The 16,871-nt window shown below is 39.1% G+C and overlaps 1 protein-coding gene across 3 annotated transcripts in view; it reads right to left on the minus strand.

The window, feature by feature from the left end:
- Window positions 1-16,100, minus strand: part of LOC143040186 (protein O-linked-mannose beta-1,2-N-acetylglucosaminyltransferase 1-like) — a 36,153-nt gene extending 20,053 nt beyond the window's left edge. Inside the window, exons 1-5 of one of the 3 annotated variants that reach the window (XM_076210851.1) lie at window positions 15,806-16,100; window positions 13,052-13,153; window positions 3,301-3,453; window positions 1,967-2,123; window positions 1,214-1,449 (exon numbers count right to left, since the gene is read on the minus strand). In XM_076210851.1, the coding sequence (XP_076066966.1) occupies window positions 1,214-1,449; window positions 1,967-2,123; window positions 3,301-3,453; window positions 13,052-13,153; window positions 15,806-15,818 (661 nt within the window). In that variant the 5' untranslated portion in view covers window positions 15,819-16,100. Of the gene's footprint in view, window positions 1-1,213; window positions 1,450-1,966; window positions 2,124-3,300; window positions 3,454-5,363; window positions 5,385-8,421; window positions 8,517-13,051; window positions 13,154-15,805 lie in introns of those variants that run through there. The other 2 variants (XM_076210852.1, XM_076210853.1) reach the window with 2 other exon arrangements.
- Between the last annotated feature and the right edge of the window lie 771 nt (window positions 16,101-16,871).

A 16,871-nucleotide genomic window follows, 5' to 3' on the forward strand; every position in this document is an offset into this window, starting at 1 on the left:
GATGGATTTTGAGAGGTGCAGCATTCAAGCACTCGCACTTGATCTCCATTCTGATCTCAAGATCTCTTTCTGACAATTTCAGTTGTATTTCTCACACTTTCAGCTAGACAGAAAAGCTCCACACTAATACAACACAGACAACAGTCCACAGTTTCTCCCCATAGAGATCGGTGGGAGGACCTAAGCACAAAATGCTTTAAGTCAATAACAATAACTGTCACTGTGTTTTGCTGCATGGCTTCTGACCCAGAGCAGTGGGAGAGATGTAGGGATGTCCTGTCATCCAGGAGGAGCCAAGAAAAGAGGGAGGGAAGAGGGTTAATGGGAGTGGAATATGTGGGGATGAAATGGATGGGAGTGGTTTTGTGCCTTTTGGCTTTGGTTACCTCCCTTTTAAGGGGGAAAAAGCCTTTTGTATTTGTATGTACATACTTTGAATTTCCCTTGTTAGAAACCTGCAGCAAGCAGGAGGTGCTAAGATAAGAGGGAGGGTGGAGGGGTTTGGAGTGTATTCAGGGATGGAATGGGTGGGAATGATTTTATGCCTTTTTCTTTTTGGCTACCCCCCTTGTAAGGGGGAAAAAGCCTTGGTATATGTATGTATGTAGAAACCTGCACCCCCACAGAGACTGGCAACCATACTTGGGCCCTTCCAAAGTTCTCTCTGGGAAGAAATGTTGGACTGTTGTTTGTGTTGTATCAGTGCTGGATTATTTCTATGTTAATGACTTACGGGAACACGAAGGGGGTCAACTGCTGGTTGTCAACTTTCCTTATGTAAAAAGGTGGAGAATATTCAATCAAAATTGACAGAGGGAGATCCTGGGCCTGTTCTGAAGGGGGTGCACTTCCATCTGGAGATAAGGGCATTACAAGTTTTGAGGAAGACCAGGACAGGTTCTTCTCTGGTGTCCATTTCGTATGACTACCATCTACAGGTTCCGGTAGTTGGTCCCATGTTTTCATGTTCTACGTTACTTACATACATACATACATATACCAAGGCTTTTTCCCCCTTACAAGGGGTGTAACCAAAAAGAAAAAGGCATAAAATCATTCCCACCCATTCCATCCCTGAATACACTCCACACCCCTCCACCCTCCCTCTTATCTTAGCACTTATCTACATTACTTGAAATTTATTTTCTATCACAAAAAGGGAAAAAAAAAAAAAAATCCACATTTTAGCACCTGCCTTAGTGCTTTGTCTTACCAAGATCAGCTAACATGGTTCTGGCAACATGGCCAAGATTTCGGGAAGCCTCGTCAAAAGTCACGGCTATAACTATATCCCCATCCTTCACTTCTCTCAGAAGAAACAGCTCCATCTCACTAGAATCCATGGCATAAGTATCAAATCTTCTTGCATTTACTGCCTTTAATCGAAGAGTATCAACAACAACCATGTTGATGCCTCTGCCTCCATTGTTAATATCCTTCTGAATCACACTGTGGAAGAGAAGAAACATGAGGATGAGAAAAAGGAACCAATTAATCAATTCAACAATGACCATGTCATACTAATATCTTCCTTATTCTTTACTTTCCATCTTGATCTTTTTTATGATTAGTCTCATTTCATAATGCCACAATCAAGTAAAAGAGTAGCTCAAATATAAACATTTCCTAAGTCTCCCAATCAGACATTTTACAAAATTCATATAAGAACATATGAATGCAGGAGACTGCAAGAGACCATAAGGACTACACTAGGCAGGAGAAAAGATTACATATTTAAAGTTAGGAAATCCTTTCAATGGAAACGGTCACTGTTACTGCTGGGTAGCACAAAGCATCAATGGATTTATGGAGAAGCTGATCACCTTTTCAGGCTTAAGCAAAACTCCACTCCCCGAGCATACTAAAGGATTGAAAAAAAAAAGGGGCGACATGATTACAATTTACCTACGAAAGAAAGGCATTCACCGATTTCTAAATTACAAATCAGAAAATACATATTACTTACTACTTCCCCGCAACACATATTTTGGGCATATCCAAGTTGTTTTTTCCTGAGTATACATGCACTGGAAAATGATTGGGTGGACAGACCCGATCAAGACCACAGTTAGGTAGAATTTCTCCAATCTGCATGTACTGGGAAACTAACCGAGATCCATGATCTGAAAATATACCCCTTTTATCAATAGTATTCCATACACTAAATACATACATACATACATATACCAAAGGCTTTTTCCCCCTACACGGGGGGTAGCCAAAAAGAAAAAGGCATAGAAACCACTCCCACCCATTCCATTTCCTATATATTCCACTCACCTCCACCCTCCTCCCTCCCTCTTATCTTGGCACCTCCTGGATGACGGGTCATCCCTGCATCCTGTCCACTGCCCTGGTTCAGAAGCAGTGTCGCAAGACACAGCACATCCACAGCAAGGCTGCTTCATAAATTCGGCGACTCCCCCTCTCCGTCCCCCCTATGCAGAAAAGGAGAAGACAGAGAGAAATCCCTTCGGGCTGCGTCAATTTTTTTTCTCATACTTCCTCACCCCCCATCCCCCACCCACTCCCCCTCATACATCACAGCATCATCTATACACAATCCCTCTCCATTCACCCCTATCTTCTGTCCTCTCCTGTCCTTCCTCCACAGACATTCTTCTCTTTTGTTATGCCCCTTTCACTCCATCCATCCATCTCATCCCAGGACACCCCCTCAAGTTTACTCCTAGCACTAAGAGTCATTCAGTCAGCCCCTAGTCTCTCTTGCAAAAGACCAGCATCCTTCAAGAAAGTGGCAATACCTCCAGGTAGGACCAAAAGTCACTCAGGGAAGATATATTGTTCTGTCTTGGGGTTGTTAGCATGGGGCACTGTTGTATGGGGTGTTCAGTGTGATGGTTGCATCTGGGGCAGTTTGAATATGTGGCTAGGCCTAATCTGTGGTGTTGGTACTGATTTAGTGCCGGATGGTCCCGAGCACAGATGTGCCAATGTGGTTCTTATCTTAGCATGAGTTGTTGTTGTTGTTGTTGTTGTTGTTTTTGGGGGGTGAATTATGGCAGGGGTTGTTAAAATATAGAGTTCTGCAGTCTGTCTTGAATGATTTCTTAAGTGATCTGAATGTTTGTGTGTTTTTGTGAGGATGTTTTGTGTGGTAGTGTGATGGGTGTGTGGTGTTTAGGGCTCTGATCATCATTTCCATCATTTTCACATAGTGTTCTATTAGGAGGATTTTGTTTTCTGTATGTAAATGTCCAACAGGGTTGGCTTTGGTGCATGTAACGTCACTGTTGACTTCTGGGCTCTAACAAAAGAATGGAATAAAATGGTACTTACCAGGATAAGGAAATTCATCCACAGTTTTATTTCCATCATAAAACTCAATGCGATGTTTTGGACCTTCCACCTTGAAGAAATTGTATATGCCATAGCAGCCAAATATGAGGAAAACTACCCACACTGTATTGCTGACACACTTCCAAATGAAGCCTGTAAGAAGAAGATATCTTAGTTACTTGAATACTATATTACTCTAATTCTATCTTCCTTCCATTATAACTGCTGCATCAATCAAATGGTGCTTTTTATTCTATGTTCTAAATGATTTAGATGGAGATTACCAACTTATTTAGATAATCTAGCTCCACATGGAACTAAGAAAAAAGGGAAACAAATGGGTGATGGATGGATGTGGGGTGGGTTTCCCTTGGCTGGCTACTTCCCTTACATGGAGGAGAATATTTTTGATATATAGACAAGTTAAAATCCTCTGAGTACTAAAACTAAACAGACATTACTGCAGTCATGTAAATTTATACATTTCTTAAGTTTTCTCTAATATCTTGGCAAACTCTAAGAACACGAAAAGGAATGAGTTATCATGGCATCATCTGCTGGAAGCAAATGTCCTCATTACCCAACCACCCTCCTTGGAGGTGGTTATTCAAATCACTTCACTGTCATGCTGATACCAATCTCCACGGTTTCTCGGAACAAGACCCTATGCAACCACCCTTCCCCTCCATATAGTTCTTGTCAAAAGCAGTCAAGTTGCCCTAGCCATGAGTTCCATGGCCTTTGTCTACCCCACCGTGGGTTGTCTCTCTGGTATGGGATCAGCATCAGTATAGTATGCTCCATGATGCAACTTACACTAGTAACAGGTCTTGGCTGAGTCTCACAAAGCAGTTACTAGTTTGATACAAAATCACTGGACCAATATCAGGAATCTTATTATTCTAGTCTCCTGCATGGTGGACAGCACAGAAAATCATCTCCCTGCTGCCCATTTTCAAAACTTTTCAGCCTCAACAATCTGGAAGTGCAGCTCTATGAAGCCTGGTCTCTGGATTAGGCCTAATATCTCTCTATCAACTTCAATTGTATTTCCATCTCACAAAGGGAAAGCTCACATCCTTCAATTGCTTCCCTCCTACTACTTTCAACCAATGACAGAGAAACAGTGCCACACTAATACAACACAGACAAGTCCAAAATTTCCTCCTAAAAAGAACCATGGCAAGACTCAAGGATTGTTGCTACCCACTGTAAGGTTGCGAGTTTTAAGTCAATGAAACCTGAGGTTATTATATAGTCATTTCAGTGATAACCCATGATTCTTTGAGGACACTTTGTATCAAAGAACCTCACAACACCTCTTCAAGTGAACAATTTGTGTCCATATCTCATGACTATACACAACTTAAAATTCTGATTTTAGTCATCCTCCATAAATATCAACAATGCAAATCCTTTGAAGGATTTCTCAACATGACCCATCATTATTCTGCACTACACTACAGTGCTTCTACAAGCAATGTGTCATTTAGTTAAACCCCACATACCCTTAGTCTTGATACAGAAGACCTGGAGTACTTTTGGTCTTACCTCCCTGTGAGGTGACTCCACAAGCAGTACAGCATCATTGATAAAGACAAAGTCAGTGACATTTGTATTGCCAATGGATGCTCACTGCCAATGACAATGAAGCTAACTGACAAGTCTGTCCATCACCAAGTCTATGAGAGTACTGAAATGTGTTGAGGCCAGGATACACCACTATTTCATTCCTCAGTCAAAAGGAAACTAGTCAGACACTTCCACTACATTTCACAACACACTGTTCCAGAATATAAAGCAGACATTAAGTCAAAATATAATCTCTGTAGGAATCCCATGGAAATGCAGAAGACCCAAGAAAACTCCGTGATGTACCGAATCAAACACCTTGAGATCAACACAGGCTGAAAGCAACCCATTTAAACACGTGTCAGCACAGATCAGTTGTTGACTTACCAGGAATGAGCCTAGCCTGCTTAGGCCTCTGACCTAGTACCATAACATGAACATAAGCAAATGTGAGCACACCAGCTAGCACATCAAATTTTAACAGTCCTTACCATAATTTGGTCTCCTCATTTCTGTGGCATGTTGGAGAGAAATAATTCCACATTAATAAACTGGGTCACTATCAATAATGTTATTATATGGCTACCATCCTATGGCAGAGGTCTAGAGTACCACCACGTCGCAAAGTGATGGAACTATGAATGCACTCACTTCATATTTTTCTCCTGCTGACATGTCTGTAAGGTGACAGGTTCTTGTATCTGTCCGGAACTAGATTCAATTTGGAAGTAGGTAGAAACAACTTTGCCAACAGTGTAGTTAATGAATGGAATAAACTTCCTGCACAGGTAGTGCAATGTAGTTCAGTTCGAAGCTTTAAGAATCATTTAGTTAAATACCTAAGCAAGATGTTGTAATGATTATAATTTATTCTATATTATTGGTTTTTGTTTTGTTATCATTTGTCTGTCTGATTTTCATTTATTATTAGTTATATGTGAATTTACTATTATTTACTATTTACCTGTTTGTTTATTATTTAACTATACCTATGCATTTATTTATGTATTTTATTTATTTACAAAATTATAGTTTTTATTTATTATTTTATCATTAATATGATTTTTTTTTTTTCACATCCGACCTACTGTAGATATGGATCAAAAGGTCTCCTGTCGGCATGCTCCGCCTTTGTAATCCTTTGTATCAACACTTCGTAATCTTTCTCCTAAAAGACAACCTATCACCTGAATGACATATTAGTAGGATTGTGGGAGAGATGCAGAAAATTAAGGTGGTTTTTCACTATATGGCTGAAAAGATGATAAAAAAAAAAAAAAATCAACAAAACCCTGATCTGGGCAAGACTGAAATATGCTTTAGTGGTATGGCACCCACAGACTGAAGGATATAAACAAGGTCAAGACAATATAAAGGGCTGCAACCAAATTGGTCTCCTGCCTGGCAGATAAACCATTTCAGGAGAGACTAAAAGCACTAGGTCTGCCAACTTTGAAAGATTTAAGAGAAAGAGGGAATATCATTAGTGCTCAGGTCACTCAAGGGAATAGATTACACTGACAGCACTGACAGGAGAGATCTATTAACCCCTTCGATATGATGACGCCTATGTAGGTGTCATGAGGAGCAAGTGGGTACGCGAGGATGCCGATGTCGGCGTCTTGATTATATATATTGTAGTTGTACCTGCGTGACCTCCATACTCTGTAAACTGGCTTCATCATATTTTCTATGGTTATCAAAATTCATGGGTGAAAGAGATCGAGCAATACAGCGGTAACTTTATTTTTTACAATGTGAGTATTATGACACAACATTGCATGTCTGGCAGCTAATGCTGCCCGCGACATTTTGGCCCATATTGAAGGGGTTAAGAGAGAGAGGAGACATGATTACAGTGCTCAGGTCACTCAAGGGAATAGAATACACTGACAGCACTGACAGGAGAGATCTATTAAGGATAGAAGGGCTTCAAGAGATCGTAAGAACAAATTATGAAAGACTACATGTCTAAAGGATGTGAAGAAATACAGTTTTCCATCTAGATGCATATATACATGGAATAGCTAATAAAGTAGCCCAAACTGGAACAATATATGAATTCAAATCTGAATATGATAATTGGAAATCAAGGTAATAGATTAGGTTGGAACTGTACATGAATTTGGAACAAATTGGACAAAACAGTAGTGTGTCCAAACACCATACAAAAATTTAAGAACAAACTAGATATTGCAAGATACAAAAACGGGTCACTGTGAGCATAGCTCCCCTTCCCGTATAATACAACTAGGTAAATACAACTAGGTAGATACACATGAATAGTCTAGGTATGTTAGAAAATTAGAGAACAGGAGACAGGACCCGATTATCTTTCCTCCTTTCCTGTACACTAAAATTAAGTAAATACACACACACACACACAATACATATCTATAAGATGTGAAGAAATACATTTTCTACATTGATGCATAAATATTTGGAATGGCTTAGATGGAGAAGCCCAAGTTGGAACAAAACATGAATTCAAATCAAAATATAATAATTGGAAATCAAGTTTATAGATTAAGTTTGAATTGTACATGAATTTGAGGCTAGGCATGATAAATTGGAAAGTATGAAAATGGACTTAACCTAAGAATTGCTCCTTTCCTATATACTACAATTAGGTAAATAAAATCAGGTAAACACAAAGACACACACACACACTTATTTCAGGCTAGGTACTGTTCCTTTCCTGTACACGACAATCAGGTAAATACACATGTGCCTATTAAAGACAGGGATAATGTAACCCGCTGTGGTTTTAACCATCAAACCCAACAATAATCTAATCTAATTTTGTTTATCCTAATCTATCATATACTAATCTATCATGATTAAATTTAATCAAATCTAACAAACCTACTATAACCTAGCCCTGAACTCTTGCTGAAGATTGGACCATACACCAGGTTGCCCTACCTCCTAAACGCCCTAAATCCTTCTTCTACTTGCTGCCAGACCTTGTCTAGCTTGGGTACAACAACACCACTGCAACAGATTTTCTATCATTCGTAATCGTAAATGTAAGGCTTCAGACAGTTTTCAGGCTTGCCAATAAATCCCTTGTTGTTTTTGTTTTTGTATTTTTCCTAAGTTGATAAAAATTATATATCATTAACAATAACATGCATCATTATATTTCGTGGAAACTGGAAAAGCAGATAATACAGCCCCAAGCTGGAACTATAAAAATTAAATGAATGAAAAACTAAATATCGGAGACTGCGAGACAAAACCTTCGAACATGGATCCCTTGCAAGATTCTAAAATATTACCGACCCTTTCCTGTATACAGTACTACAAATAGGTAAATATTTCGGGATACATAATCACTACTTTATTTTATTACAATACAACAATCATTAATCAAATGGGAAAAATGTAAAGTAGTAGACACTGTGACTATCCACAGTACGAGTGACGAATCAAACCTGAAGTCTGTAGTTAAAATCTGAACCAGTTTCATTGAGTAAGTCTCATAATTTTACTGTATGCCGCTACTTCCTCGTAAATTGACCCCCTAATAATCTATAATCACCTTACCGCTCTAACGCGCTATCCTTCTACTTGACACTAGCGCTCCAATTGTTTACACAACTCTTTGCAGACATCCGAGAGGAAACAATTATCTAAAAACTGTCAATGGGTAAACATAAACTTAAAACTAACAATCCCAATTTTGCGTTAAAGTGCCTCCAATCTTTAATATTAGTGTTAATTCTCTGCTGATCCTCCACAAGAATTTTAACATCCTTATCTGATTTTTTGCTTGTACTTTTTATTCTCTTGTTTGTTATCAGTGTCAGAGCAAGCGATTTACCTCAAGGGGTTATCACACTGAACTATTTTTCTTCACACATCCTACCTCCACCTCCATTTGAACAACAAGAATATAGCTTCGCTTACAGAGATCTAGACTTCTCTAAGAACATTTCAACTGTAAGTCTAACATTTGTAAAAGGTTTACAATTCCATAGTTCACCATTTAGCTTTGGTATTTATGATGGAAATATATTTTGATATTTGGAGATTTGAGAAATCGAATTTTGTAACCGAAGTAATATTTAATCAAACGAACTCTCAACGATCGGCGCTAGTGAAGTTCGTATAACTTTATCTTTATTTTTTCTGTATCTTTATGCAGTCGAATTACAGCGGTGCCTTTCGTATATTTTTCTAGAACTCTTAGGATCTGTTCGTTTACACACTAGTTGCGTAGCGAGTGTATTGCGGGGTGATCTAATAGAGGTGTTCAAGTGGATCAAAGCCTTTAACAATGGTAACGCAAACAAGGTCACCATATCAAAACAACAGGGTAGGACTCGCAGTAATGGATTTAAACTGGACAAATTTAGATTTAAGAAGGGAATAGGCAATAGCTGGTTTACTAATAGGATGGTCAACGTGTGGAATTGGCTTAGTAACCATGCAGTGAACGCGGAAACTATCGGTTGTTTTAAGAAACGGTTAGACAACTGTATGGATGGTGATGGCAGGTGGTAATGGACATGGAACTGCCTAGTGTAGGCCTTATGGTCTCTTGCAGTTTCCTTAATTCTTATGTTCTTATTTGTTCTACCGATTACTTGACCCATCGCCTGTAAATGGTCTACAGTCGAATATCCATGAGGACCACAATGGAAATAAGCGTTCATGCTTTTTGTGTTATCCTCGGCAATTGACATTTATTATTTCGAACTATGTGTTCTTGTCATTATTTGCACTTCATGTACATTGATTTATTGCCAAATAAAGTCTATCTATCTATCTATCTATCTATCCGCTTCTAAAGCCTGTTCTCTTGGTTTCCATCTGAATATTTACTTAGTCTGTTTGTAAGGACCTTGGTTTACACTTTATATACATTTGATAGCAAACTAATAGGTCAGTAGTTACTAAGGTCTTTCTGGTCTCCTTTTTAATGGAGCAAAATAACCCATGACTCAGAGACGTGTTCTTGATGTAAACACTGGGTGTACAACTGAGGTAATCTGATATGAACTTTTTTCCCTGCATCTTTCAGAAAATCTGACGATACACCATCTTCTCGAGGTGCTTTTCCTCGTTTCATATTTCTAATAACAAACTCTACCTCTCCCTTTGTAACTTGAGGTACACCACTAACATCTACAGATGAATTTACTGACTCAACCACGGTCTTTGACAAGTAAAACTCTTGGTAAAATTCTTCTACCCTTTTTATCATTTTGTCTCTGCATTTGATAACCCTTTCCATTTGTATCTTTCAAAGATATCATTTGCTGTCTTCCTAAAGCTCATCTGTGCTCCACCCCATTAATACGTTTACCTTTCCGAATATTTCATCCATGTTTCTCTTTCTTTTCTCTGATCCCTGCCTTTTGTTGATAAGCTTGTTTAGTTCTACTCTCTATTTCGTTTCTCCAGCTTTACATCTGCATAGTACTTCTTTAGGTCGTCTGTAACTTTGGAGTATTTTTTCTCACTACCGTTTTTTGAACTTCCCTTCTCTGCCGATTCCCTTATGATATTCACCAAATTCAAATTCATATATTTGACAGTGTCCTCGTTATTTCTTAGAGCTTCGAATCTGCTTTTAATTTCTAACTGAAATTCCTTGTTATCCTTAACCTTCTCAATGTTTATTTTCTTTTTCAAAACTAGTTCATTCTCTCGGTTCTGAAACTGAATTCAGCTGTGCAACCTACCATTCTATGGTCACTATTTACATTTACTTTATTTATGACCGTAACATTATTAACGCTCCTGCTCTCATCTCCTAATATGAAGTCTATTTCGTTCTTTGTTGTTCCATTTGGACTTCTACAGGTACTTTTACGACCAACACGTTTTTGGAAGAAAGTGTTCATTATCTTCATGTTGTAGTTCTCTGCAAATTTGACTAACACCTCGTCTCTGTCATTTCTTTCATCTACTTCAAATTTCCCACTGCACAACTCATCTCCCATCTTCTTCCCCACTTTAGCATTAAAGTCACCCAAGTTATTTACAGCTTGATTGAAAGAGATTTTCAGAAGGTTGATTTGGAAAGAAAAAAGTTTGAAGATTAATGGCGAATATTCTAATAACCTAAGATTTCTATAGGCCATTATTCTTATTTCGGAAATAACAGAGGACTTGCAAGATGTGCTGAGTGATCTGAACAAAGGAAGTCTAAAATTAGGTTTAAAAATTAATAAAAGTAAAACTAAAGTAGTGCTCAACACGAAAGTTCAAAGTAAAGAGATTATAATCGATACTAAGAGCCTTGAAGAAGTTGAAGAGTATAATCATTTAGACCAAATGGTGAAAGTGACTAAAGATCATGATAATGAAATAAAAAGGTGTTTCACAATTGGTTGTAAAATGTCTGGTAAGTATAAAAAGATCATGAGAAACTCTATACCTTTATGGTTGAAACACAAAGTTTACAATCACTGTATACTGCCAGTAATAATCTACGAATATGAGACTCGAAAACTAACGAAGGCGATGGAGACAAAGCTAAAGAGTGCAGAAGAGAATGGAGAGATTAACAGTTGAAATAACGCTGAAACTGAAAGAGAGCAAACTGGGTGAGAGAGCAGACTAAAGTGAAATATATCATGGAGGCGGTGAAAGAGAGGAAGTGGAACTGGGCGGGCAAATTCGCGCTAACGACTGATGAACGATGGAACAGGTGTGTTGCTAAATGGACGCCGCGAAATGGGAAGAGTGCGAGAGAGAGACCAGACAGAAGGTGGAGAGACGGGATAGAGAAGTTTGTAGGCGTGACGCCCAGTCGTGTGAGTCATGGAATGTTATTAAAGAAGCCTTTATTCAGCAGTAGATTCAGGATGGCTGATTGATTGATTGATATATATGTATATCTGCATACACACATACACACTCACACACACACACACACACACACACACATACATACATACACACTCACACATACACACACACACACACACACACACACACACACACACACACACACACACACACACACACACACACATATATATATATATATATATATGTATTATGGGAAAGGTGGAGGGGGAAACACGGGTCTGTATCTGAATATCGAGTTTATTCCTGACCGGTTTCGCTTACAATAGCTTTTTCTGAAGAAGCTATTGTAAGCGAAACCGGTCAGGAATAAACTCGATAATCAGATAAAGACCCGTGTTTCCCCCTCCACCTTTCCCATCATTTGTCCCAATGTCTCTCTCTCTCTCTCTATATATATATATATATACAATTTATATATATATATATTATATATGTATATATATAAAATTTATATATATAATATACATATATATATATATATATATGTGTGTGTGTGTGTGTGTGTGTGTGTGTGTGTGTGTGTGTGTGTGTGTGTGTGTGTGTGTGCGTGTGTGTACACATTGTGCGATTCACCACCATGGTCTTGGATCACGTGTTGGACTCTTGATCGATAGCTATTTCCCTCCCGGAAGAGAGCTCAGAGCTCGTATGACCGATATATGGGTAATACGTTGACCTTACACGCACACATACCCCAACTCTCCGCCCACGAGAGTTGGAGTAACACCCAGCAGCCCAGCAATACTGAAATTATTTCATCCCTGGGCAGATTTCGAACCAGGTACCGCCGGTACCGCCATACTGACAGTATGGGACTTTACCAACCGTGCCACCGAGTCGTGGTTATGTGTGTGTGTGTGTGTGTGTGTGTGTGTACACATGTATGTGTATATACATGCCTTACCAACTATGCTATAAGAGCTATAGAAATGACGTCTTAGCATCAAGCTGGGCCTCGGTTCGATTCCCGGGGCGACGGCCGGAAAGATTATTAGTATGATGTCACATTTACAAGTGATTCACTTTAGGTGCTTACTACGGCGAAAGAGAATGCAAGGCTTCGGATCAACCTTACCTTGCATTATGAGCTGGGCTCGGGGACCTTAATTCTTTGGGTATTACGTTAAATCCAAAAATGTACATTAATGGGACACCTGAAGTGTAGTAGGTAAAGTAACGGCTTGACATCATGCATGTTGTCGGTTCGATATAATTACATAGTAATATATTTATACTTTTTTAGTGTTCCGTATTTCTACTTTTCTAATCTAGCAACCCTAGACAAATCTACACTGTCCCGCAGAAACAAGATGTGCTTTTGGTGAAGGGAGAAAGGTATCGTGACACGTACCCAAATATGGTAGCAGCGACAGAGATCCATTTCTGAAGAGAAACACTCGCATGTTAGGGAACGTCCACCTTCTGTTGACTTCCTCAATCGCCATTGTCGTTTCTGTGCGTGCATGTAAGAAAGGAAAGAAAATAAATCTGGAAAAAATATATATTATTGAAATAAGAGGGAAAATATTCGTTACTGGAGTGTGGAGCCGAAGTTGTTTTGATTCGTTTCCCGCATCCCTTCCATGCTCTACGATGGCGAAAGTATAGAAAATATAGTATTGATTACTTTCTTCAGTAGGATTTTCGGCCCTTTCTCTGTAAATAATATTTTGAATTAATTTATAGAATTGGGGCTGAAGAGAAAGAGGTAAGTATGAAAAGACTGATAGGTATGAATGCAGGAAGGACAGATATATGCGAGAATGAAAGGATGGATAGTATAACTGTCATGGAGGGACCACATTTGAAATATATAAGAGGGAGGGGTGAGGAAAATTGTAGAGGAAACAATGAGTGAAAGTTAACGAGAGAATGTGAATATATTTGAAATAAAAATATCGATATCAGGTGTGTGTAGTTTTAGGAAAAAAATCATAGCCTATATGAACTGGGAGACGGCGATAGTAGATCTACTGTATAGAGAAGTTAGTGACTAAATCTAACAATAAATGCGTTCAGAGGAAGCTAGGTGGGATTGCTCTCTTCACCAGCGTTTCTATCCTAATGATCAACACCAGGGCTTTGCAAAACATTTCATATTCATAGGTTTGGTTCAGTTTGAAATGGATGAATATATGAATAAGGTAATGCTGATATTGTTGATATATACATTTTTCATACTTATATATATTTACATATGTGTGAGTGTGTGGATTTATGACCAAGGAATTTAGAAACTACTCCATTGGGACTCGAACCTTCTAACCTAACCTAACCAAACCTATCCTAACCTTACCTTACCGCAAGGATAGGACGCAAAATACTAGACCATGGCGATCATATAAGAGAAGTTGACCAATTCTTCGACAACACTCGCATGGTGTATTAATATGCAGTCTCAATTTCATCGAGTCTTTATTGAAACGAGTCATCTGAATGATTCGATGAAATTGAGACTACATAGTACGACAGCATGCGAGTCTCGTCGGGAAATTAATTAGTCATCTCAACGTGGAGCGTACGCCCCACAGGTGGACAGTTTGTTTTTTTCAGGTGGGGCAATATAATTTTTAATTAAGGCAATTGAAGGCAATTAAGGAAGTCTGTGTCAAATATTTTTTATTCTTATTTTATTCAATTTTGTTTTGTTTTTTATTTTCCATTGATGCCTTGTTCTTTTGAAGTGGTTAAAACAAGGTTTTATTTACGCTTTTTCAGCTGAAGGGAAGTTTATGTTTCGAATTATAAGAATTGTATATCAGCACATGGGGGACATCAGGATTTTGAAGATGATGAGGTGGGACATGGCAAAAAAAAAGGTTAAGAACCACTTATATATACACTTAGGTGGTTCAGAAGCGTTGATAAGTGTGACATTAAAACGTGTTTTAAGTGAGCAATACTACTAGAACAAGAAGCAATAGTTTTAAATTGGGTATTTTTCATTCTAGGGAGGAAATTGGTAGAAATTGTTTTGAAAATGGCTGTGGACTGTTGGAATAGGCCTTGTGATAGTATAATAGGCTGGGCACTTTTAGAAATAGGCTGGTTAGGTATACAACACATGCAGAGCCCTCACACGGGGGGGGGGGGGCAGGGGGGCATATGCCCTGGGGAGGCACATTTAGGGCGGGGGGCAATTCTTGTCTGGACATGCCGCCAACAAGGCTGACAAAATAGTTATAATAAAAAAGTCAAAGGTGCCCTGAATATTTTACCCCAATATACGAATTTTGCATTAGAATGAACAGAATATGAAATATTTTCCCTTTATCCTTTGTGCAAGAGGGACATTAAATACAATTTTTAATATCTGTTTAATTATTTCGCAAGCCAATGGCTAAAACAGGATGTAAGGTATGGAAGTGGAGATGGATGAGGTGGGTGGGTGGGGGAGGGGGGGGTTGTCACTAGGAAATTTGCCCTGGGGCGATACTTGGCATGTAACGACTCTGACCTTGACGTATAGATAGTTAACGTGACAAACAAGAGTCCTACGATTGGGCTAGGAATTATCACGTGTAAACAAAAGGGAACAAAGCTATATTACCTCCTACCTCCGATTAATCGGCGATACAACCCACCCCCAGAAATATTTCCGCCATAAAATCACTATGGCAGACTATTTTGTTTTCTCAACAGAAATACATAAAAAGGAGGATTGTTTTCCATCAGCATACGCAGTTCCTTCCCGAAAGCTGTGAGCTGTAAATTTGCTCAAACTGTCGAAGGAAAAACAGCCCAGTGTGATAGTGTCCTTAGAGACGTTTTGCGCTTTGTTGCTTATCATATTATCTTGTGTTATCTTGACAACTGGTGACTGTTTTCTTCATCTTACTACTATAAACAATAGATACAGAAACAGTCCCACACTTAGACAATACAGACAACAGTTCAACATTTCAACACATAGAATCTATAGAAGGGCCGCAGAACCTATATGCATGTGTGTGTGTGTGTGTGTGTGTGTGTGTGTGTGTGTGTGTGTGTGTGTGTGTGTGTGTGTGTGTGTGTGTGTGTGTGTGTGTGTGTGTGTGTGTGTGTTTGTGTGTATGTGTGTGCGTGCATATATGTGTGTACATTTTGTGTACATGCCTGTACTTACCACCACCAATCATAGACTAATTATTCCCAAGTCACTAAGATTCTGAGATCGATGCTTAATCTCAATTCTATGTTTCTGTTTCTAAGGGCAAAAATCACTAGCTGCAGTCAATCCCCACCCAATTTCAAAAGGGTTCCTTGGTTTTTGGAAGTTAGTATTGTCTCTTGGTCTCTACTGAGCATATGGCTAGACCCATTGGGTCTCACAGCACGTGTGTGTCTGGTTCCCAGTATTGTTACATTTATCTCACACGGACAGACGAGAGCTATCTATGCGCGTCCAACCTCGATGCCGGTTATCGAGACACTGCAGGCAGGCTAGGCAGCGGTGTCTACTGTGCATGCATATTCATCTATCTATCTATATACCAGCGTTTCTAAACCTTTTTACCCTTGCGTAACCCTTAAAACAAATTGCATGTCTTTAGTAACCCCTACGCAAAAAAAAAAAAAAAAAAAAAACACATATACCATATCTTTCTCATTTTTATTTTCATCGTGATGATGGGTTAGATAGGATGATGTCTATATTACATTATTACAATAAACAAGAATATGTCGTGCGTCTTTAATTATATTTCGTGTATGAAATAAGATAAGAAATCAAAAGTGCATTAGCTTATCTCACTTGTTCTCGCGGAACCCTTAGGGACCTTTTGCGGAACCTTAGGGTTCCGGGGAACCCTGGTTAAGGAACGTTGCTCTATACCAAGGGTTTTTACCCACGTACCAGGGGAGTAGCCAAGCCAAAAGCCATATACCCACTCCCACCCATTTCATCCCTACCCACTCCACTCCCACCCATTTCATTCCTACCCACTCCACTCCCACCCATTTCATTCCTACCCACTCCACTCCCACCCATTTCATTCCTACCCACTCCACTCCCACCCATTTCATTCCTACCCACTCCACTCCCACCCATTTCATTCCTACCCACTCCACTCCCACCCATTTCATTCCTACCCACTCCACTCCCACCCATTTCATTCCTACCCACTCCACAACCACCCATTTCATTCCTACCCACTCCACTCCCACCCATTTCATTCCTACCCACTCCACTC

The sequence above is a fragment of the Oratosquilla oratoria genome, chromosome 28 (assembly GCF_046742065.1).
Source record: "Oratosquilla oratoria isolate Oo_2021 chromosome 28, ASM4674206v1, whole genome shotgun sequence".
In the NCBI taxonomy this organism is placed as follows: Eukaryota; Metazoa; Arthropoda; class Malacostraca; order Stomatopoda; family Squillidae; genus Oratosquilla; species Oratosquilla oratoria.